General features: G+C 45.8%; 1 protein-coding gene across 1 annotated transcript in view; it reads left to right on the top strand.

Moving 5' to 3' along the window:
• The first annotated feature begins 4,257 nt into the window (after positions 1 to 4,257).
• The window catches only part of LOC142907023 (uncharacterized), a 32,235-nt gene continuing 11,000 nt past the window's right edge, over positions 4,258 to 25,492 (top strand). Inside the window, exons 1-2 of the mRNA XM_076055954.1 lie at positions 4,258 to 6,283; positions 20,201 to 20,805. Of these exons, the coding sequence (XP_075912069.1) occupies positions 5,631 to 6,283; positions 20,201 to 20,805 (1,258 nt within the window). The 5' untranslated portion in view covers positions 4,258 to 5,630. The remainder of the gene's footprint in view (positions 6,284 to 20,200; positions 20,806 to 25,492) is intronic.

The raw sequence follows: 25,492 nt of genomic DNA, 5'->3' as shown, positions 1-25,492 counted from the left end.
CACGCATAAGTCGCTTGCCTATTTGTGTGTTTCGTATCGAATCTCATCTCAAACAATCAAAGGACGCCTCCCCCTAAGTGGCAGCTGCCCCTGTGTGGCACAAGGTGTCCCTGCACCGCCCTGCACGTGGACATGAGTCTGTCAGTAGGGGGCGATCATTGACGCGCCATCTCCGTTGTGTAGTTTCTGGATAATGTTTGGAATTGCCACAATTTTGACCGTGACACCGACATGCAATGACCTGTGCGTCGTGAATGACACAACGCTATGTTTTTACATCTGCCGTGAAGCAGACTGCGCATATTGTGGTGAATATTACTGGGGTAGCCGAGTGTGCCTGTCTGATTTGAACCTTGAACCTCTGCAATAAATAAAGAATGCGCTACCATATTCTTGGTTCTTTCGGTAAAGTCACGTAAATAGAAAACAAAAATGAAGATAAAAACAGCGTTATTTTTATTTAAATTGTCATTTAATCTTTTTCTTTAACGTAACAGGTTTTTTTAATTTACGCGACTTTACCGAAAGAACCCAAGAATATGAATTCCTGCCAGTCACGAAAGTTTTAAGTCAAAATAGAATGCACCACCAACTCGGCTCGCGTCAATCTGTGTGGAGGCGTGGAGGGGCCTGAGAGAGTTTCTCACCGGCGCAGAACTTCCATGCAGAGGGCTCCACGCAGCTTCGTGCGGAGCGACAGGCCAGGTAGCTCCCACACAGCGTGGCGCAGCTGATTAACATTTATATTGTTGGTTCTTTTGGTAAAGTCACGTAGATAGAAAATAACAAAAAAATTGGAAAATGATAAATTGAAGAAAAGATGCCATTTGTCGACTGACTGAGATGACTGTGCACACCTATGTGCACACGCACACACAGTGTACACACACAGTGTACACACAGTGTACACACACACAGTGTACACACACACACAGTGTTCAAACACTGTGTACAAACACACACACAGTGTACAAACACACACACCGTGTATACACAGTGTACACACACAGTGTACGCACACACACAGTGTACACAAACACAGTGTGTACACACAAAGTGCACACACACATACACAGTGTAAGCACACACAGTGTGTACACACACGCAGTGTACACACAGTGTGCACACAAACAGTGTACAAACACACAATGTACAAACACACACACAGTGTACACACACAGTGTACAAACACACACAAAGTGTACAAACACACACACAGTGTACACAAACAGTGTACACAAACACAGTGTACACACAGTGTACACACAATATGTACACACACACAGTGTACACACACAGTTTACACACACACACACAGTGTGTACACACACAGTATATACACACAGTGTACACACACACACAGTGTGTGTACACGTACACACACAGTGTGTACGTGTACACACACAGTGTGTACACACACACACAGTGTATACACACACAGTGTACACACACACACAGTGTACACACACAGTGTACACACACACAGTGTACACACACCCAAGTGGTCTCTGTTCACGGGAGGGAGCAATGGAAAATGAATCTAAATCAACATAAAATCCAACCCCTCTCTGTGACGTCACCACTCAGCGTTACCTCATCGGCGTGAAACGCCAGGGGGAGGTGTACCTCTCTAGTGACGTCATGTCACCAAAGTGTTCACCCCACCCTGTCCAAGGCGCCCTTGAACGTGACGTCACCTCTGCCTGGGTCGCCGTTTACTGTTCAAGTAGAATCCATATATGGGCATGGCCACGCACAGTGACTTGGCGCTTCATTAACATAATCTATTCACGTACGGAGGCGCTCATTGTGGGAGGGGAGTGTTATCGTCCCCACAAGTGACGTCATGTCACCTCTTGCAGCCGCGTGACATCACGAGATAACAGGAAGCTGCTGCTCCGCCCGTGCACTGAAATCCGAGGTGAGAAATTCTCATCGCGTTGTGGTGGTTTTTGTGGTTGTTGTGGTGGTGGTTGTTGTGGTTGTTGTGGTGGTGGTGGTGGTTGTTGTGGTGGTTGTTGTGGTGGTTGTTGTGGTGGTTGTTGTTGTTTACTGAGGTAGAGCCTCGCTCTCTCTCGTAGGGATGTCAATTGAGTAGCAGCGAGCATGGAAGCGATGTCCAGGTTGCAACTTTACAGCGCGGGGCCTAGCCACGCGGGGCCTTGCCTCCTGCCCTCGCCTGATCGCGTTTGCTTCAATTATCTCGCTTAAGTTTAATTTGTCTTCAGGCGGGTCGCCACTTTGTCACTTTGTTTTACTTTTAAATATTCACGCGGTTTTTATTTATTTTCTTTTTTTACACCAGGCCAAGCCCGCTTGAGCTGTTGTACCGCTTTTTGTTTTCAGAAGCGACCTGCCCACAACACAACACAAGGTGAGGCTCCTCAACAGCGTGGCGGTGTTCACTCTGGACGCGTGGCGGTGTTCACTCTGGACGCGTGGCGGTGTTCACTCTGGACGCGTGGCGGTGTTCACTCTGGACGCGTGGCGGTGTTCACTCTGGACACGTGGCGGTGTTCACTCTAGACGCGTGGCGGTGTTCACTCTGGACGTGTGGTGGTGTTCACTCTGGACGCGTGGCGGTGTTCACTCTGGACGCGTGGCGGTGTTCACTCTGGACGCGTGGCGGTGTTCACTCTACTTGGTGGAGTGAGGAAGCATGAATTCTGGGCAGGTGAAGGTGGCCAGGCGTGGGTCTGGACACACCACCACCTGTGAACCGTGCCGGTGTGTGACAGTGGTGGAGCCAGTGGGGGTGGGGTAGGCACGTGCCCCCCAACGATCCGATCGAAATCCCTCATTTCGATAGGATCATTGGGGTTTATTAGTAACTAGCTTCACTACCCGGCTTCGCCCGGGACTTGGATTCTTGTCTTGGATAAATTTCATGTCCCTTATATTTCACTGAAAAACCCTTTAAAATGTTGATGCTTGCAAGAAAGCAAAAAGCCGGAACAAATCAAGTTACCTAAATGGGATGTTTTCACTCGAGGAAATTTAACCTTAATCCACTTATACGCAAGGTCGATTTTTGCCACTAGGGAAGGGAATAATGACGTGGCGAGCTGAAAATAGTCACGTTCACTTAGAAATTCCAAACGGCATAAGCTGTGAAAATTTCACGACGCCAGAGCTCAGTGTTGGGAGAGGTTTTGCTGCTTCACACAAACAAACAGATGTAATGTTCTGCGTCATATTTAAGATAGCAGTTCTACCCGTTCTTCGCACGGAGGATATGTATTGAAACTCCGAGAAACCAATGGCTTCATCGGCCAGGAGTGAAGCGCCACCTAAAATCTCCCGGCACGCTGTTAACAGCCCTATCTGTGCTGCCAAATACATCTTTCCCTGGATGTTCTTCCCTGTGTATGTATCTCTGCTGCCTTGTACCTCGTATCTCTTCACTCTGTCTATGCTGGTTTGTTCAACCCGGAGGATGAACACGAAATTTAGCAGTCTTCTGAAATTCGTGGTCTACCATGGAAGTGTCTAACTGTGTTGTTGGCCTACTGGTTTTGCATCACGTAATTTTTCTTGGGTTTTGTTGAGTTCTCGTCTCTCATCTTCTTGTTGTATTTGCCTCCGTGCAGTTTAACGCTCTCTATGTGTTGCGTTGATGTCACCCTATGTGCTCCCTCACTATTTGTTTTTTACACCTGATGATGATCGCTTGTGTTGCGTTCGAAACGTCGTGATTTATTTCAATATAATATTGTCATATTTCTACATTCGTGACTTTACCGAAAAAAACAATGAGTAATTTATGCAGTCACGAAAGCTTCAATTCTATATTCATTGCAGAGCGCTTAACTCAGGTGTGTTGCGGGTTGACGCCACAATCTTCATGGTCATACAAAATACAAAAGTCTATTTTTATACTTGTTTCATTGTGCACGGTATGGAACCTACCCACATGCCAAATTGTGCTCCCTCACTATTTGTTTTTTACACCTGATGATGATCGCTTGTGTTGCGTTCGAAACGTCGTGATTTATTTCAATATAATATTGTCATATTTCTACATTCGTGACTTTACCGAAAAAAACAATGAGTAATTTATGCAGTCACGAAAGCTTCAATTCTATATTCATTGCAGAGCGCTTAACTCAGGTGTGTTGCGGGTTGACGCCCCAATCTTCATGGTCATACAAAATACAAAAGTCTATTTTTATACTTGTTTCATTGTGCACGGTATGGAACCTACCCACATGCCAAATTTCAAGTGTGTAGCATGTTGGGAAGTATGTTAAACATTTCTAACAGACACACACACACGTATCCACACATTTCCCTTTTATATATAGACTGGCTTTACTACCCGGCTTTGCCCGGGACTTTGATTCTTGTCTTGGATTAAAACGCGGCCTTCGCGGAGTGTTGGTGGGGGGGTATGCGTGACGTCAGCAGGCACACTGCGTAACGATGCCGCATAGGGTGACATCTCAGATATGATGGCTATTTTAATACTTTGTGCATTGTGTCCAGTCTGGAAGCTACCCACATGCCAAATTTCAAGTTTGTGTTGCATGTCGGCAAGTATGCTGAACATTTCAAACAGACACACATTCACAAATTTCCCTTTTATAAATATAGATCAATCAGCATTGTGCGACCCCCCCCCCCCACTGCCACCGCGTGGCATATTATTACCTGCCAGGGACTCTATGAGAGGACAACAGTCCGTGTTCATAATTGGCAATAAGTAACGGCAAAGCAGTTACAAGCGACTCTTAGAATTGTGCCCAGTTGCGTATACAGTACATGACTTCCCTGAAGGCAAACACCTTCAGCGAGCGCGATGCCTTTCACACGCGTCGAATTAAAAGCATAGGACAACTCCTTACTTACTAACAACTCCTGACTAACAACTCCTTACTTACTAACAACTCCTAACTAACAACTCCTTACTTCCTAACAACTCCTTACTAATAACTCCTTACCAACAACTCCTTACCAACAACTCCTTATCCTATCATTTTTCATTGCTGAAAGGGGCTACCCCCCCCCCCTACCTGATTATCCTGGCTCTACCTCTGAGTGTGTGAAAGAGTCAAGTTTGTATTTGCAGTAAAGTCTATTAACTCTATTGGGCACGGAGGTTATATTAAAATAGTAGTTTATTTTTGTTTTCATCTGCAACTCTTTGTAAGAATGTAGTCAGGAAGTTATCACAGCACACGTGCAGCTGAAGTCGGAACTGTTCATCCCAGCATTCAAGGACATCTGTGCCTGGCTTTCACACCTCTAAGTTGCGATTGAACATTAATTTATGCATTTCTGCATAACACAAATAGTATTATTTTCAACACCCTTTGCTACGTCAGCTGAATTTAGCTTTCATAAATAGTCCTTTTGAAGCCAGACAGCCGAAATTGTATGCTCGGAGTTTTGGGTTAACATTCATTTTGAAGATACGAGGGCTTCCAGGCACGTTTATGACCATTTGCCCTCTCATTGTGTGCGATAACAGCCCGTGTGATGAATTTGGGACACGTTTTCACTATATCATGAATATATGAATAAGTATAGACGTGTAAGTCACGTGTGACTGCATAAATGCATTCCTCTGTGGGTGTGGATATTCTCTTTTTTCTGTCTGCAGCTGTCGCTTCCTCTGCAGAATTGTTCTGATGGAGCAAAGGCACTCGGGGCAGCTCGGTGCAAAAAGGCAACAATGCGACCGGTGTGCATACAGCACGGATCGTCCTGCACATTTGACACGGCACCAGAGAACCCACACGGGAGAGAAACCCTTCAAGTGCAGTGTGTGTGGGAAGGCGTTTGCACATTCAACACATCTTCATGTACACCAGAGAACACACACGGGAGAGAAACCCTTCAAGTGCAATGTGTGTGGGAAGGTGTTTGCACAGTCACCAAATCTTCATGTACACCAGAGAACACACACGGGAGAGAAACCCTTCAAGTGCAGTGTGTGTGGGAAGGCGTTTTCACATTCACCACATCTTCATGTACACCAGAGAACACACACGGGAGAGAAACCCTTCAAGTGCAATGTGTGTGGGAAGGCGTTTGCACAGTCACCAAATCTTCATGTACACCAGAGAACACACACAGGAGAGAAACCCTTCAAGTGCAGTGTGTGTGGGAAGGCGTTTTCACATTCACCACATCTTCATGTACACCAGAGAACACACACGGGAGAGAAACCCTTCAAGTGCAGTGTGTGTGGGAAGGCGTTTGCACAGTCACCAAGTCTTAATGTACACCAGAGAACACACACAGGAGAGAAACCCTTCAAGTGCAGTGTATGTGGGAAGGCGTTTGCACATTCATCAAGTCTTCATGTACACCAGAGAACACACAAGCATCAGAAGGTCCACAAGGAGTGGAATCTGAAATCAGCTTGTGAAAGTCAAAGTGCCGCAATGAGCCCATCCCTCATGAAACAAGAACCGGAAGAAAATCCCAGCTTGGACACTTTTAAAGGTATCGAGGTGAAATATGAAGAGGTGAAGGTGAAATGTGAAGAAGTGATGGTGAAGAGCGAAGAAGTGAGGGTAAAATGTGAAGATGAAGATTCAACTCCAAAATCAGACCTTCACATCGATGGAGGCAACGTGAAGCAGGAGGAGAATTCTGACTGAGGCAGAGCGAGGCAACTCCCAGCAGTTTGTGGAAGTGGAGGTGTGGGTGGACTTCCTCCGAGACATTACAAAGTCAAATGGGGACCCGGTAGATATGTAAGCTTGAGACGATGTCGCTCCAATAGATGCACCTTTGTCACAGGCCTTTAATGACAAGAATCAGAAGTTGAACACTCAATTCCTAGGTTCAACCTGCAGGGTCAGAGCGGCCAGTCTTTGTGAACCTGTGGGTTGCGTAGATCTCTAACCATGAGCGAGAGCCAATAAGCTTCCAAGCAATCACAAGGTTCTAATAATTCAATTTATATGGTGCTTGCTTAATCGCCTCTGGCAATTCGGAGTGTTGTGTTATATCTCGTCTCAAACACTCGAAGAGCATCCCCAAGTAGCAGCTGCCCCTGTGTGGTACAAAGTGGTGGCCCTGCACCGGCCTGCATGTGGACAAGAACCTGTCAGTAGGGGGCGATGGTTGATGTGGCATCTCAGTTGTGGAGTTTGTAGGTAACGTTTAGAATTTGATACATTTTGACCCAGACGCCAGCATGCAATGGCCTACTCGTTTTTGAATGGCGCAATAGTATGTTGTACATACACTGTTAAGCGTATTTGTAAAAAAATAGCTTGTTAGTACGATATAACCTGATGCAGTATATTTCACTGCAGCAATTCAATTTTGTTAATATGCCTGTCAATAATTGAGAATTGTTGTATATGAGCCTTTTCCAAAATTGATATTAACAATAATATTTGCCGTTATATATCATATTTTTTTTAAACAAACGAAAAAAATTAATCAATAAAACCCGTAAGCCAGGCACACGAAAAACCAGATGTCAATCATAAACAGGCCATTAATAAATAAAGAAATAATAAAACTCTCGAGGCGAGGATGTTAGTGCTATCTGCGAAGATCTCCAGATGAACAAGAGTTTGATGTGCCCTAAGGGAGGTCACGCAGAGGGAGCCCTCCGCAAGCCAGAAACGAGGACGCCCACGGGTTAAACCATTTATATTTTTTCCTTTGTCATTAAAACAACGGTTCAAATTAAAAATGCAATAACAAGAATAAGCTAAAGTTAGCGGTCCTCGCGCTCACTCCAATTAATACCAGGCCACCAGATACATCAGTGAATTATTATCCAATGATTAATTCGCTATCAAATGATTTTCACCTTTAATACTTTTACTGTTAAAACAAAGCTTGGAGACAAAACACAGAGTCACATCAAAGGTTTTCGAGAAGGAATGAGACAACGGGCAAACTTGCGAAAGAGTTTAAACAATATCCCAAGCAACCCCGACCACCTTTGTCTCTCGCAGCGCGGAGAAGCAGGAACCACACGTTATCACAAGGGGCCATCTGGAGCTAGCCAGACGGGTTAATGATAAAACACACAACAGCCAGCGAACACGTTTTTCAGTTAAAGAAGTGGCTACACATCAGTCGCACATAAAATTTATAATAACGTGTTCACCTTACACGACATTCCATTATAGAACCTTACAGAACCAAGGGATATAGATTCCAACAATCAAGAAACGGACCTCTTAAACTCAGGATGAAAATTATTTTTCTTTTTAATAATTCCATCGTAACAATGCGAACCTCGGTAAACCGAGAGGGGTGTCGGGAGGACGTAGTTACAAGCACGAGTCTTGGCGAACATGGGACCAAATGGTATTTGAGAAATATAAAGTCGAAAGTATAAAGAGATAGGTACTCCCGACCACCTTTGTGTCTCCCGCAGAGCGCGAGAGAGGAATTTCACGCCAGGGCAAACAGATCGTTATCGCAAGAGCCATCTGTACACAAACACGAACTCACACACACAGACCACGCCCCCCCCCCCCTTCACTGCAAAGAGAGAAGAATGTCTTTGAATATAACGGTCAGCGCATTTTCAAAAAGTTAAGTCAGTCAAGACAGATCAGCGATTCAAGACGTCCACAAGACGAGCAGTCGCATGGAGCGGCTGGCTCCGAGCCTCGCTGAGTAGCGAGGATCGCTGAGTCGCGATGTATCAACGAGATTGAGTCATACAGCAGTGGAGAGAAACTGCTGTCAGCGAACCAGCGCGGGCGCGTTCGCGCACTTCAACAGAGAGAGCACGTGCGACTCAACTCACTCAACAGAAGAAAACGCTTGGCCAGCCGCCAACAAAGTATCAGCGAATCAGCGCTGAGAGCGCTCGAGCATCTCCACAGAGGAAGCACGTGCAACGTGGCTCAACCAGCAGCGGAAAAGCACGAGCAGCCGCCAACAACTTCAGCAAACCAGTGACCAAGCGCGTGCGACTTGAGTCATACAGCAGTGGAGGAAACCTGCTGTCAGAGAGTCGCCAACAACCTCAACATAGAGAGCGCGTGTGACTCGGCTCACTCAGCAGAAGAAAAACTTGACCTGTCGCCCGTGAGCGCAGCGTCAGATACTACAGCAGCGGAAAGAGCGCGGCCAGCAACGCCAAGCAAGAGCGTGCAGCAGCTCATCCAGCAGTGGAGAGAAACTGCTGTCAGCGAACCAGCACGGGCGCGTTCGCGCATCTTCAAGGAGAGGGAGCGCGCGCCACCAGCGTGCCATCAGCACCAGCATCAGCACCAGCGCGTGCCACCAGCGTGCCATCAGCACCAGCGTGCCACCAGCACCAGCGCGTGCCAACAGCGTGCCACCAGCGTGCTACAGCGCGCAACTTCGCGTCACCAGCGCTGAGAGGGCAGCGGCCCCGCACTCAACACCCATCGGCGCGACGACGGCGAGCGTCGTGCTGACTCATCCAGCCAGCGGTGGACAGAAACTGTGACGAGCCGTTCGTATTCAACCCCTCCCTCACACTCTCCCCCTCACTCCCCCACCACGCCGCAACACACAGGAAACACATTTTGGACACCAGAGATGCTAACCTCGGCGTCTGCTTTACGCAAAGAATTGAACCAGTGATAAAGAAGACGCACGATACGCATATCGGGATAATCAAGAAGGGTTGCCACTCCAAGGTGGTGCATTAAAAATCAATTCATAACGAAAAATACTGCTGTCATTGAGTTGCATAATAACCAATCGTCCTACTGTTAACAGCGTGATAAGAATTGACTTGAAGGTCTATGAATGGATGTGGTACTGTGTGGGCAATGTTTAAATACGAATTTACATTATAAGGTTAAGGTTTTGATAGAATAGTTTGCATGTATTAATCTCGTCGTCAACAACCACTCGATTGCGTTACGCGTCGGGAATTAACCACAGGTGCCGTTATCAAAGTGAAACAACGCAATCGTGATGGTATCATGTTAACGCTGTGTTGAAATTCCAAGATCGAGAGTTTTCATATTTCTCAAAAATTAAAGTTAGCTAGAAAATAAAATTTATTAAAGCATAAAGGTTGTGTGTGATTCTTCCTGAAATTCTGCATAATATTGTTCTGCGTATGAGATCTGAATCCTGGGGACCTATCATAAGCACACTATCACCACAAATAATCCATAACACACATAATTCATAATGTTCAATCGAGAGTAATCATATCCTTATCGATGATACGGAATTAAATAGCAGAGTCGAATCGAATCTCTCTCATTCATGCTCACAAGACCTACAGAACTGCATACGATCAATTGCGTTATTCCAATTCATAACAATCCTCGTCACCAAGGCTCGACCTGCATTATCATAACCAAGCCCACTCGCATAAATTAATACAATTATATCTCGAATCCGCATAATTTATGCACATAATTACACCAATTAACATAATTTAGGATAAATTATGCAAATTTCATTTAATTTTTATTATTTTCGTCAATTTTCATAACACCTATATATACAACAGAATGAATACTTGTCTGTGTGTGTACATGTAACATTTTGTCTATAAGGGTCAAATATTGAATAAGTGATGTTAGGACGAAGTGTGTGTTTTGGAAGTAACCTGTACAGATAACTCAGGTGAGACTCATTGCTCTTGTGATACAGGTCAAAGGGTATTTTTGTGTTTTCAGGAAGCATCTCTCTCTGGAGCAACTCATTGTCTTTGAAATAGGGAGCACACTCGGATTATTAATCAGTTACAAGGCATACCACTCAAAGGTTACACGTAGAGGAGATACATTCTCTACAACACGAATTGTAATTTTGTATTACGTGTTGACGTAGATTTTGTCGAACTAGGACGTGAAATGGTCCTTGCTGATTAACGTCTGGATGTTCACTACCAAGGGCTTGAAGCAAGCCTGACTGCCTGCGGTGCCCCTCACAACCATTTACGGCCTTGGGCCAGGAAAGTCACGGAAAAAATTGCACACGAACGACGTCTCCACGCAAGCATCCGATGCTCCGTTTTGAAGTTTGAAAATGAAACAACTTTGTATTGTGTTATGTTTTTAATTAGATAATTGTATTTCTTCATTAAAAGCTTATTCATTGAAAACGATAATTCGTGTGAATTTTCTCTCGTCGTAAAGTAGATGGCCTTGCCGGGGGTTCGGTTTGATGCGGACTTTCACCTGGTTGGGATCGCGGGATCGAGACGAGGCGACAAAGAGCTGCTGGCCGTGCGAGAAGACCGCCATCTGCAGATCGATTCCAACGCGATTGAACGTCTGTCCCTGCGCCTCCGTCGTTCATGCAGGGGGCGCGTAGAGGTCTGCAGCGCCCCCTGCATGAAAACGACGGAACGTGCAGCGTTAGTCACGTAAAGTTGTGCGTAAGCGCCATGACAAGGCGCTGTCAGCTGACCTGCCACCACGTTCACGGGTCAACAGGGGGCAGCCGAGAGAGAGAGCGAGGTGTGTAGGGGTCGACCAAAGTAAACCCCTGCCCCCCCCCGTGACCGAAGCCTCACACCCCTGACCCCCCACCCATCCCTAAGGCCCCTTAAGATAAGACCTTCCAGAAGCTTCTGGGAGGGGGGGTGGGGAGGTCAGGAGTGGAGGGGTGACCCTGACCTGGGGATAAAAGGCCGGCCCTCTGGACGGGCCGAGGCAGTGTTCACCAACTCAAGCCTGAAGACATCCGAAGACCTGAAGACTGGACCAGCACCCGGGAACCCTCAACCGAGGCTCTTGTTAGAGCCGGGTTGTAGCGGACCAGAGGTGGCTCGGACACCCTGGGACCCTCCCCGAGCTCTAGCCAGAGCCGGGTTGTAGCGGACCAGAGGTGAGCTCCCGTACACAGGCTGGGACGGGTCGTCCAGTCCTCCCTTAACGCCGGGCTAATGGATCCCGTGGGTAGCAGAGCCCGGATTGTGCAGGCTGCAATAGAAGGGAGGCTGTCGCTCCCGGAGGCTATCGGGTGGAAGCGGCCATACCCCTGTCGTGTTACAGTAGTGTGTAGAGCCGAGTTCAAAAGAGTTGTTATATTTCGATTTAAAGCTTTCGTGACTACAAGGGTTCATCTGCTTTGGTTCTTTCGGTAAAGTCACGTAGAATGAGAATAAAATAATAAAATAACACAATAAAATTCTCACGACGTTTCGGCCACAACGCAAGTGGCCGTCTTCAGGTGAAATGAACAGACCTGTCGGGATGACAGCGCTTCAATGAATGCTGTTAAGATTCGTAGCGACTTTTAAGCTGGTTGGGCGAAGTGAGGCACCTTGACAAAGGGGGTTTACATATCAAATAGCTGAGGGATTAGCTTGTGACTGGTCACAGAAATCGCTATGTTAAAGTTAAAACCTACACATCCACAGAGGCAACTAGTAATTTACCATTGAAATAGCTAAGGGATTAGCTTGTGCAAATAGCTGAGGGATTAGCTTGTGACTGGTCACAGAAATGGCTATGTTAAAGTCAAAACCTACACATCCACAGAGGCAACTAGTAATTTAGCATTGAAATAGCTAAGGGATTAGCTTGTGACAGGTCACAGAAATAGATGTTAAAGTAAAGTCCTACACATCCACAGAGCTTCAATGATCGCTGTTAAGATTCGTGGCGACTTTAAGCTGGTTGGGAGAAGTGAGGCCCTTGACAAAAGGGGGGTTTACATATCAAATAGCTGAGGGATTAGCTTGTGACTGGTCACAGAAATGGCTATGTTAAAGTCAAAACCTACACATCCACAGAGGCAACTAGTAATTTAGCATTGAAATAACTAAGGGATTAGCTTGTGACTGGTCACAGAAATAGATGTTAAAGTAAAGGCCTACACATCCACAGAGCTTCAATGAACGCTGTTAAGATTCGTAGCGACTTTAAGCTGGTTGGGAGAAGTGAGGCCCTTGACAAAAGGGGGGTTTACATATCAAATATCTGAGGGATTAGCTTGTGACTGGTCACGGAAATGGCTATGTTAAAGTAAAAGCCTACACATCCACAGAGGCACCTCGTACATGGACGCCAAAGGGGGCTGCAACAACTCAACTGTCATACAGTAAACCGATGTGAAAAAAAAAATCGTTCATGAGGCCATCCACATATACAAACACAGAGACAATTTCAACCGAGAAGATGGATTCTGGCTTAGTAACCATTGGAAAGATGTTTTTAACCATTTCGGTTCTTAATTAATCGTATTTTACGAGGACCTTCAGACCGCAGCTCTTTCGCTGGCACTGACTCTTAATACCTCTCACACCACGGTTAATGGTATGGTTTATAACATGGAGTATAACAGCGCCTCGCAGCTGTTTCTCCCCTCCTTCCTCCTCCGCTCCGACCATGGATGGACTCGTCCGTCTGAACGGGGCTCGTAACTGTCCGTGGTGCTGAAGTGGAAGGTAAGAATCCACCTGTTTTTTCACCATATAACATTGTGATATGACATTGAGGTAGTTTATATTTTCGTTTTTTATTGGTTTACTATATGGTATTCATTATATAGTGTAGTGTATACCCAGTTACTGTTAATAGCTCAGCTTATTGAAGAATATATTGAGTACATTTATTATATTGATGTAATTTAGAATTAGGTTGTTCACATCGGTTTACTGTATGGCAGTTGAGTTGTTGCAGCCCCCTTTGGCGTCCATGTTCGAGGTGCCTCTGTGGATGTATAGGCTTTGACTTTAACATCTATTTCTGTGACCAGTCACAAGCTAATCCCTTAGCTATTTCAATGTTAAATTACTAGTTGCCTCTGTGGATGTGTAGGTTTTGACTTTAACATAGCCATTTCCGTGACCAGTCACAAGCTAATCCCTCAGCTATTTGATATGTAAACCCCCTTTGTCAAGGTGCCTCACTTCTCCCAACCAGCTTAAAAGTCGCTACGAATCTTAACAGCGTTCATTGAAGCTCTGTGGATGTGTAGGCCTTTACTTTAACATCTATTCTGTGACCAGTCACAAGCTAATCCCTCAGCTATTTGCACAAGCTAATCCCTTAGCTATTTCAATGCTAAATTACTAGTTGCCTCTGTGGATGTGTAGGTTTTGACTTTAACATAGCCATTTCTACGACCAGTCACAAGCTAATCCCTCAGCTATTTAATATGTAAACCCCCTTTGTCAAGGTGCCTCACGTCTCCCAACCAGCTTAAAAGTCGCTACGAATCTTAACAGCGTTCATTGAAGCTCTGTCGTCCCGACAGGTCTGTTCATTTCACCTGAAGACGGCCGCTTGCGTTGTGGCCGAAACGTGGTGAGAATTTTATTGTGTTATTTCATTATTTTATTCAAATTCTACGTGACTTTACCGAAAGAACCAAAGAAGAAGAGTTGTTATAATAAACGCGTTGCCTCAACCAGACGTCTCCGTGTGATTAGTTAAGGAAACAACACTTGTATAAAAGAGAATAGCCAGTGGGTTTTCAAAGTACCTTCGTCTTACAGAAATCAAATTCTACCTGCGTGAATTTACCGAAAGAACCAAAGGATAAGAAAGACGTCTTGTCTGCTGAGCTTGTTCATATCCGTGTACATCGATGTCCCACATTGCTTACACGGACACACCACACACAATGAAATAAATAGAAACTATAACGACTTAATTCCGGTGATGGGCAAAGATTGAGGAATCTCTTTCAATGGAGCGAGTTAAGTTTTTGTTCGATTCAACATCTCTCTGCCCGTCTGTGTCTCTGTTCCCCTCTGTGTCTCTCTCTCGCTGACTGTGTCTCTGTGGTCTCTGTATATTTCATTCTGTTTTCTTCTTGTCTGTGTCTATCCACCTCTCTTGTCAGTCTCTGTGTGTGTCTCTATCAGCGTCTTTCCAACTGTATTCAACTACCGCCAGTAGCAACATGCGCCCGTTCAACTTTCACAGGCCCACGACAGCACGCGACTCAAACTTGCTCCGAGTCTCTGTGTACATTGAACTTATTTTGCACCGTACGTAGCCAACCATGCTAATCTGTGGGTCTCTGTGTGTGAGTCTCTGTGTGTACGTTGAACTTATTTCGCACCGTACGTATCTAACCATGCTAATCTGTGGGTCTCTCTGTGTGTGAGTCTCTGTGTGTATATCTGGAACTTCTTTCGCACCGTGCGTAGCCGAACCTGCACAGGAGGAGCGGCTGGTATCTGTGGAGCTGTGGGCTGGGTACCATCTGTCGGCGGGAGCGAGAGACGACGACGCTCCCAAGCATTTCACTACGTTACCAACATCATATTTGCACTCATAAGTCGTTTGCCTATTTGTGTGTTTCGTATCGAATCTCATCTCAAACAATCGAAGGACTCCCCCCCACCCTAAGTGGCAGCTGCCCCTGTGTGGCACAAGGTGGCCCTGCACCGCCCTGCACGTGGACATGAGTCTGTCGGTAGGGGACGATCATTGACGCGCCATCTCCGTTGTGTAGTTTCTGGATAATGTTTGGAATTGCCACAATTTTGACCGTGACAACTACATGCAATGACCTGTGCGTCGTGACTGACACAACGCTATGTTTTTACATCTGCCGTGAAGCAGACTGCGCACATTGTGGTGAATGTTACTGGGGTAGCCAGGTGTGCCTGTCGGATTTGAACCTTGAACCTCTGCAATAAATAAAGAATGCGCGTCCATATTCTTGGTTCTTTTGATAAAGTCACGTAGATAGAAAACAAAAATAAAGGGAAAAAACGCGTTTATTTTTATTACTTAAATTGTCATTTAATTTTTTTCTTTAATGTAACATGTTTTTTTTAATTCACGCGACTTTACCGAAAGAACCCAAGAATATGAATTCCTGCCAGTCACGAAAGTTTTAAGTCAAAATAGAATGCACCACCAACTCGGCTCGCGTCAATCTGCGTGGAGGCGTGGGGGGGCCTGAGAGAGTTTCTCACTGGCGCAGAACTTCCATGCAGAGGGCTCCACGCAGCTTCGTGCGGAGCGACAGGCCAGGTAGCTCCCACACAGCGTGGCGCAGCTGATTAACATTTATATTGTTGGTTCTTTCGGTAATGTCACGTAGATGGAAAATAACAAAAAAATTGGAAAATAATACATTGATGAAAAGATGCCATTTGTCGACTGACTGAGATGACTGTGCCCACCTATGTCCACACGCACACAGTGTACACACACACACAGTGTACACACACACAGTGTACACACACACAGTGTACACACACACACAGTGTACACACACACAGTGTACACACACACTGTACACACACACACAGTGTACACACACACAGTGCGCACACACACACACAGTGTACACACACAGTATGTATGTACACACACACAGTATGTACGTACACACACAGTGTACAAACACGCACACAGTATACAAACACACACACAGTGTACACACACACAATTTTAACACACACACACAGTGTGTACACACACACAGTGTACATACACACAGTGTACATACACACAGTGTACATACACACAGTGTACACACACCCAAGGGGTCTCTGTTCAGGGAGGGAGCAATGGAAAATGAATCTAAATCAACTTAAACTCCAACGCCTCTCTGTGACGTCACCACTCAGCATCACCTTATCGGCGTGAAACGCCAGGGGGAGGTGTACCTTGCTAGTGACGTCATGTCATCAAGGTGTTCACCCCACTCCGTCCAAGGCGCCCTTGAACGTGACGTCACCTCTGCCTGGGTCCCTGCCGTTTTCTGTTCAAGTAGAATCCATATTTGGGCAAGGCCACGCCCAGTGACTGGCGGATCATTAACATAATTAATTCGAGAAAGCCTTTGCGACGGGTTCAGCACCCACGCCCCAGCCCTCTACATATGGGCCGGGGTCATTAACATAATATTTTCACATACGGAGCCGCTCATTGTGGGAGGGGTGTGGTACGTCACGCGGCAGCAGAAGGTGACATGACGTCATGTCACCTTCTGCTGCGTGACGTCACGAGAAAACAGGAAGTTGCTGCTCTGCCCGTGCACTAAATTCCGAGGTGAGAAATTCTCATCGCGGTTGTGGTGGTGGTTATTGTGGTGGTGGTGGTTGTTGTTGTGGTGGTGGTTGTTGTGGTGGTGGTTGTTGTGGTGGGTGTTGTGGTGGTGGTTGTTGTTTACCGAGGTAGAGCCTCGCTCTCTCTCGTAGGGATGTCAATTGAGTAGCAGCGAGCATGGAAGCGATGTCCAGGTTGTAACTTTACAGCGCGGGGCCTAACCACGTGGGGCCTTGCCTCCTACCCTCGCCTGATTGCGTTTGCTTCAATTATCTCGCTTAAGTTTAATTTGTCTTCAGGCGGCTCGCCACTTTGTCACTTTGTTTTACTTTTAAATATTCACGCGGTTTTTATTTTCATTTTTTACACCAGGCCAAGCCCGCTTGAGCTGCTGTACCGCTTTTAGTTTTCAGAAGCGACCTGCCCACAACACAACACAAGGTGAGGCTCCTCAACAGCGTGGCGGTGTTCACTCTAAACGTGTGGCGGTGTTCACTCTGGACGCGTGGCGGTGTTCACTATGGACGCGTGGCGGTGTTCACTCTACTTGGTGGAGTGAGGGAGCATGAATTCTGAGCAGGTGAAGGTGGCCAGGCATGGGTCTGGACACACCACCACCTGTGAACCGTGCCAGTGCGTGACAGTGGTGGAGCCAGTGGGGGTGGGGTAGGCACGTGCCCCCCAACGATCCGATCGAAATCCCTAATTTCGATAGGATCATTGGGGTTTATTAGTAACTAGCTACACTAGCGGCTTTGCCTGGGACTTGGATTCTTGTCTTGGATAAATTTCATATCCCTTATATTTCACTGAAAAACCCTTAAAAATGTTGAGGCTTGCGAGAAAGAAAAAAGGCGAAACAAATCAAGTTACCTAAATCGGATGTTTTCACTCAAGGAAATTTTACCTTAATCCACTACTACGCAAGGTCGATTTTGGCCACTCGGGAAGGGAATAATGACGTGGCGAGCTGAAAATAGTCGCGTTCACTTAGAAATTCCAAACGGCATAAGCTGTTAAAATTTCACGACGCCAGAGCTCAGTGTTGGGAGAGGTTTTTGCTGCTTCACACAAACAAACAGATGTAATGTTCTGCTTCATATTTAAGATAGCAGTTCTACCCGTTCTTCCCACGGAGGATATGTATTGAAACTCCGAGAAACCAATGGCTTCATTTGACCAGGAGCGAAGCGCCACCTAGAATCTCCCGGCACGCTGTTAACAGCCCTATCTGTGCTGCCAAATACATCTTTCCCTGGATGTTCTTCCCTGTGTATGTATCTCTGCTACCATGTACTTCGTATCTGTTCACTTTGTCTATGCTGGTTTGTTCAACCCGGAGGATGAACACGAAATTTAGCAGTCTTCTGAAATTCGTGGTCTACCAGGCAAGTGTCTAACTGTGTTGTTGTCCTACTGGTTTTGCATCACGTAATTTTTCTTAGGTTTGTTGAGTTCTCGTCTCTCATCTTCTTGTTGTATTTGCCTCCGTGCAGTTTAACGCTCTCTATGTGTTGCGTTGATGTCACCCTATGTGCTCCCTCGCTATTTGTTTTTTACACCTGATGATGATCGCTTGTGTTGTGTTCGAAACGTCGTGATTTATTTTAATATAATTTTATTATATTTCTACATCCGTGACTTTACCGAAAAAACCAATGGGTAATTTATGCAGTCACGAAAGCTTCAATTCTATATTCATTGCAGAGCGCTTAACACAGGTGTGTTGCGGGTTGACGCCACAAACTTCATGGTCATACAAAATACAAAAGTCTATTTTTATACTTTTTTCATTGTGCACGGTATGGAACCTCTACCCACATGCCAAATTTCAGGTGTGTAGTATGTCGGGAAGTATGCTAAACATTTCTAACAGACACACACACACGTATCCACACATTTCCATTTTATATATAGGCTAGCTTTACTACCCGGCTTTGCCCGGGACTGATTCTTGTCTTGGATTAAAACACGGCCTTCGCGGAGTGTTGGGTGGGGGGGTGTGCGTGACGTCAGCAGGCACACTGCGTAACGATGCCGCATAGGGTGACATCTCAGATATGACGGCTATTTTAATACTTTGTGCATTGTGTCCAGTCTGGAAGCTACCCACATGCCAAATTTCAAGTTTGTGTTGCATGTTGGCAAGTATGCTGAACATTTCAAACAGACACACATTCACAAATTTCCCTTTTATAATTATAGATGAATCAGCATTGTGCGACCTCCACTGCCACCGCGTGGCATATTATTACGTGCCAGGGACTCTATGAGAGGACAACAGTCCGTGTTCATAATTGGCAATAAGTAACGGCAAGCTGTTACAAGCGACTCACAGAATTGTGCGCAGTTGCTTATACAGTACACGACTTTCCTGAAGGCAAACACCTTCAGCGATCGCGATGGGTGGAATAAAAAGCATTGGACAAGTCCTTACTTACAACTCCTGACTAACAACTCATTACTAACAACTCCTTACTAACAAGTCCTTGCTTACTAACAACTCCTTACTTACTAACAACTCCTTAATAACAACTCATTACTAACAACTCCTTAATACCAACTCCTTACTTATTAACAACTCCTATCATTTTTCATTGCTGAAAGGGGTTGCCCCCCCCCTACCTGAAAATCCTGGCTCCACCTCTGAGTGTGTGACAGGGTCAAGTTTGTATTTGCAGTAAAGTCTATTAACTCTATTGGGCACGGAGGTTATATTAAAATAGTAGTTTATTTTTGTTTTCATCTGCAACTCTTTGTAAGCATGTAGTCAGGAAGTTATCACAGCACACGTGCAGCTGAAGTCGGAACTGTTCATCCCAGCATTCAAGGACATCTGTGCCTGGCTTTCACACCTCTACGTTGCGATTGAACATTAATTTATGCATTTCTGCATAACACAAATAGTATTATTTTCAACACCCTTTGCTACGTCAGCTGAATTTAGCTTTCATAAATAGTCCTTTTGAAGCCAGACAGCCGAAATTGTATGCTCGGAGTTTTGGGTTAACATTCATTTTGAAGATACGAGGGCTTCCAGGCACGTTTATGACCATTTGCCCTCTCATTGTGTGCCATAACAGCCCGTGTGATGAATTTGGGACACGTCTTCACTATATCATGAATATATGAATAAGTATAGACGTGTAAGTCACGTGTGACTGTATAAATGCATTCCTCTGTGGGTGTGGATATTATCTTTTTTCTGTCTGCAGCTGTCGCTTCCTCTGCAGAATTGTTCTGATGGAGCAAAGGCACTCGGGGCAGCTCGGTGCAAAAAGGCAACAATGCGACCGGTGTGCATACAGCACGGATCGTCCTGCACATTTGACACGGCACCAGAGAACCCACACGGGAGAGAAACCCTTCAAGTGCAGTGTGTGTGGGAAGGCGTTTGCACATTCAACACATCTTCATGTACACCAGAGAACACACACGGGAGAGAAACCCTTCAAGTGCAATGTGTGTGGGAAGGCGTTTGCACAGTCACCAAATCTTCATGTACACCAGAGAACACACACGGGAGAGAAACCCTTCAAGTGCAGTGTGTGTGGGAAGGCGTTTTCACATTCACCACATCTTCATGTACACCAGAGAACACACACGGGAGAGAAACCCTTCAAGTGCAGTGTGTGTGGGAAGGCGTTTTCACAGTCACCAAGTCTTCATGCACACCAGAGAACACACACGGGAGAGAAACCCTTCAAGTGCAGTGTGTGTGGGAAGGCGTTTTCACAGTCACAAAATCTTCATCTACACCAGAGAACACACACGGGAGAGAAACCCTTCAAGTGCAGTGTGTGTGGGAAGGCGTTTTCACATTCACCAAGTCTTCATGTACACCAGAGAACACACACAGGAGAGAAACCCTTCAAGTGCAGTGTGTGTGGGAAGGCGTTTGCACAGTCATCACATCTTAATGTACACAAGAGAACACACGAGCATCAGAAGATCCACAAGGAGTGGAGTCTGAAATCCGCTTGTGAAAGTCAAAGTGCCGCAATGAGCCCATCCCTCATGAAACAAGAACTGGAAGAAAATCCCAGCTTGGACACTTTTAAAGGTATCGAGGTGAAATTTGAAGAGGTGAAGGTGAAATGTGAAGAAGTGATGGTGAAGAGCAAAGAAGTGAGGGTAAAATGTGAAGATGAAGATTCAACTCCAAAATCGGACCTTCACATCGATGGAGGCAACGTGAAGCAGGAGGAGAATTCTGACTGTGAGGCAGAGCGAGGCAACTCCCAGCAGTTTGTGGAAGTGGAGGTGTGCGTGGACTTCCTCCGAGACATTACAAAGTCAAATGGAGACCCGGTAGATGTGTAAGCTTGAGACGATGTCACTCCAATAGATGCACCTTTGTCACAGGCCTTTAATGACAAGAATGTGAAGTTGAACACTCAATTCCTAGGTTCAACCTGCAGGGTTAGAGCGGCCAGTCTTTGTGAACCTGTGGGTTGCGTAGATCTCTAACCATGAACGAGAGCCAATAAGCTCCCAAGCATTCACAAGGTTCTAATAATTCCATTTATATGGTGCTTGCTTAATCGCCTCTGGCAATTCAGTTTTGTATCGTATCTCGTCTCAAACACTCGAAGAGCACCCCCAAGTAGCAGCTGCCCCTGTGTGGTACAAGGTGGTGGCCCTGCACCGGCCTGCATGTGGACAAGAACCTGTCAGTAGGGGGCGATGATTGATGTGTCATCTCAGTTGTGGAGTTTGTAGGTAATGTTTAGAATTTGATAAATTTTGACCCAGACGCCAGCATGCAATGGCCTACTCGTTTTTGAATGGCGCAATAGTATGTTGTACATACACTGTTAAGCGTATTTGTAAAAAAATAGCTTGTTAGTACGATATAACCTGATGCAGTATATTTCACTGCAGTAATTCAATTTTGTTAATATGCCTGTCAATAATTTAGAATTAATACTTGTCTGATTGTGTGCGTACATGTAACATTGTCTATAAGGGTCAAACATTGAATAAGTGATGTTAGGACAAAGTGTGTTTTGGAAGTAACCTGTACAGATAACTCAGGTGAGACTCATTGTTCTTGTGATACAGGTCAAAGGATAGTTTTGTGTTTTCAGGAACCATCTCCCTCTGGAGCAACTCAGTCTTTAAAATAGGGAGCACACTCGGATCATTCATCAGTTACAAGGCATACCACTCAAAAGTTACACGTAGAGGAGATACATTCTCTACAACACAAATTATAATTTTGTATTACGTGTTGACGTAGATTTTGTCGAACTAGGACGTGAAATGCTCCTTGCTGATTAACGTCTGGATGTTCACAACCAAGGCTTGAAGTAAGCCTGACTGCCTGCGGTGCCCCTCACAACCATTAACGGCCTTGGGCCAGGAAAGTCACGAAAAAAATTGCACACGAACGACGTCTCCACGCAAGCACCTGATGCTCCGTTTTGAAGTTTGAAAATGAAACAACTTTGAATTGTGTTATGTTTTGAATTGGATAATTGCATTTCTTCATTAAAAGCTTCTCCATTGAAAACAATATTTCGTCTTCTTGGTTCTTTCGGTAAAGTCAAGTAGGATGGAAACAAAGTAATAAAACAAAATAACATTCTCACCACGTTTCGGCCACAACACAAGTAGCCTTCATCAGGTGAAGAAACAGGTCTGTCCAGAGGACAGCGCTTGAGTGAACGCTGCCAAGCAAAGACAGCGTCTTTTTTAAAGGTGTGTGGGCGGAGTTAATTAGCATGTTACCCAGCCCCCACCTCCTCAGGAGCGGAGGAGGGTGGCGGCTGGGCACAGGAAAACACCAAAGCAGAGCAACCAAGGTGCGTTGCTCTGTCCTGTGCTGCACCATAACCATGTTATAAACTAGACTAATATACAATACAATATTATACCTTCCAAGCTAAGAAACATGGCATAATATATCCATAGACAAATTCCACCTTTGAATTATACAATGCGTTACTTTACACTATTTCGTGTGAAGTTTCTCTAGTCGTTAAGTGGATTGCCTTGCCGGGGGTTCGGTTCGATGCGGACTTTCACCTGGTTGGGATCGCGGGATCGAGACGAGGCGACACAGAGCTGCTGGCCGTGCGAGAAGACCGCCGTCTGCAGATCGATTCAAACGCGATCGAACGTCTGTCCCTGCGCCTCCGTCGTTCATGCAGGGGGCGCGTAGAGGTCTGCAGCGCCCCCTGCATGAAAACGACGGAACGTGCAGTGTTAGTCACGAAGTTGTGCGTAAGCGCCATATCAAGGCGCTGTCAGCTGACCTGCCACCACGTTCACGGGTCAACAGGGGGCAGCCGAGAGAGAGAGCGAGGTGCGTAGGGGTCGACCAAAGTAAACCCCTGGCCCTCCCCCGTGAGCGGAGACTAACACCCCTGACCCCCCACCCGTCCCTAAGGCCCCTTAAAATATGATCTTCCAGAAAGTTCTGGAAGAGGGGGGGGGTTAGGGAGGTCAGGAGTGGAGGGGTTACCCCGACCTGGGGATAAAAGGCCGGCAAATTGGACGGGCCGAGGCAGTGTTCACCAACTCAAGCCTGAAGACATCCGAAGACCTGAAGACTGGACCAGCACCCGGGAACCCTCAACCGAGGCTCTTGTTAGAGCCGGGTTGTAGCGGACCAGAGGTGGCTCGGACACCCTGGGACCCTCCCCGAGCTCTAGCCAGAGCCGGGTTGTAGCGGACCAGAGGTGAGCTCCCGTACCCGGGCTGGGACGGGTCGTCCAGTCTTCCCTTAACGCCGGGCTAAGGGATCCCGTGGGTAGCAGAGACCGGATTGTGCAGGCTGCGATAGAAGGGAGGCTGTCGCTCCCGGAGGCTATCGGGTGGAAGGGGTCGTACCCCTGTCGTGTTACGGTAGTGTGTAGAGCCGAGTTCAAAAGAGTTATATTTCGATTTAAAGCTTTCGTGACTGCAAGGGTTCATCTTCTTTGGTTCTTTCGGTAAAGTCATGTAGAATGAGAATAAAATAATAAAATAACAATAAAATTCTCACGACGTTTCGGCCACAACGCAAGTGGCCGTCTTCAGGTCAAATTAGCAGACCTGTTGGGACAACAGAGCTGCAATGAACGCTGTTAAGATTCGTAGCGACTTTTAAGCTGGTTGGGCGAAGTGAGGCACCTTGACAAAAGGGGTTTACATATCAAATAGCTGAGGGATTAGCTTGTGATTGGTCACAGAAATCGCTATGTTAAAGTCAACACCTACACATCCACAGAGGCAACTAGTAATTTAGCATTGAAATAGCTAAGGGATTAGCTTGTGCAAATAGCTGAGGGATTAGCTTGTGACTGGTCGCAGAAATGGCTATGTTAAAGTCAAAACCTACACATCCACAGAGGCAACTAGTAATTTAGCATTGAAATAGCTAAGGGATTAGCTTGTGACAGGTCACAGAAATAGATGTTAAAGTAAAGGCCTACACATCCACAGAGCTGTAATGAACGCTGTTAAGATTCGTAGCGACTTTAAGCTGGTTGGGAGAAGTGAGGCCCTTGACAAAAGGGGGTTTACATATCCAATAGCTGATGGATTAGCTTGTGACTGGTCACGGAAATGGCTATGTTAAAGTCAAAACCTACACATCCACAGAGGCACCTCGTACATGGACGCCAAAGGGGGCTGCAACAACTCAACTGTCATACAGTAAACCGATGTGAAAAAAAAAATCGTTCATGAGGCCATCCACATATACAAACACAGAGACAATTTCAACCGAGAAGATGGATTCTGGCTTAGTAACCATTGGAAAGATGTTTTAAACCATTTCGGTTCTTAATTAATTGTATTTTACGAGGACCTTCAGACCGCAGCTCTTTCGCTGGCACTGACTCTTAATACCTCTCACACCACGGTTAATGGTATGGTTTATAACATGGAGTATAACAGCGCCTCGCACCTGTTTCTCCCCTCCTCCGCTCCGACCATGGATGGACTCGTCCGTCTGAACGGGGCTCGTAGCTGTCCGTGGTTCTGAAGTGGAAGGTAAGAATCGACCTGTTTTTTAAACCATATAACATTGTGATATAACATTGAGGTAGTTTATATTTTCGTTTTTTATTGGTTTACTATATGGTATTCATTATATAGTGTAGTGTATACCCAGTTAATGTTAATAGCTCAGCTTATTGAAGAATATATTGAGTACATTTAATATAGTGATGTAATTTAGAATTAGGTTGTTCACATCGGTTTACTGTATGGCAGTTGAGTTGTTGCAGCCCCCTTTGGCGTCCATGTACGAGGTGCCTCTGTGGATGTGTAGGCTTTGACTTTAACATCTATTTCTGTGACCAGTCACAAGCTAATCCCTTAGCTATTTCAATGCTAAATTACTAGTTGCCTCTGTGGATGTGTAGGCTTTGACTTTAACATAGCCATTTCTGTGACCAGTCACAAGCTAATCCCTCAGCTATTTGCACAAGCTAATCCCTTAGCTATTTCAATGCTAAATTACTAGTTGCCTCTGTGGATGTGTAGGTTTTGACTTTAGCATAGCCATTTCTACGACCAGTCACAAGCTAATCCCTCAGCTATTTGATATGTAAACCCCCTTTGTCAAGGTGCCTCACTTCTCTCAACCAGCTTAAAAGTCGCTACGA

The sequence above is a fragment of the Petromyzon marinus genome, chromosome 73 (assembly GCF_048934315.1).
Source record: "Petromyzon marinus isolate PM22_M1 ecotype Great Lakes invasive population chromosome 73, UKy_Petmar_22M1.pri1.0, whole genome shotgun sequence".
NCBI lineage: Eukaryota > Metazoa > Chordata > Hyperoartia > Petromyzontiformes > Petromyzontidae > Petromyzon > Petromyzon marinus.
This window is presented reverse-complemented; position numbering and strand designations above follow the sequence as displayed.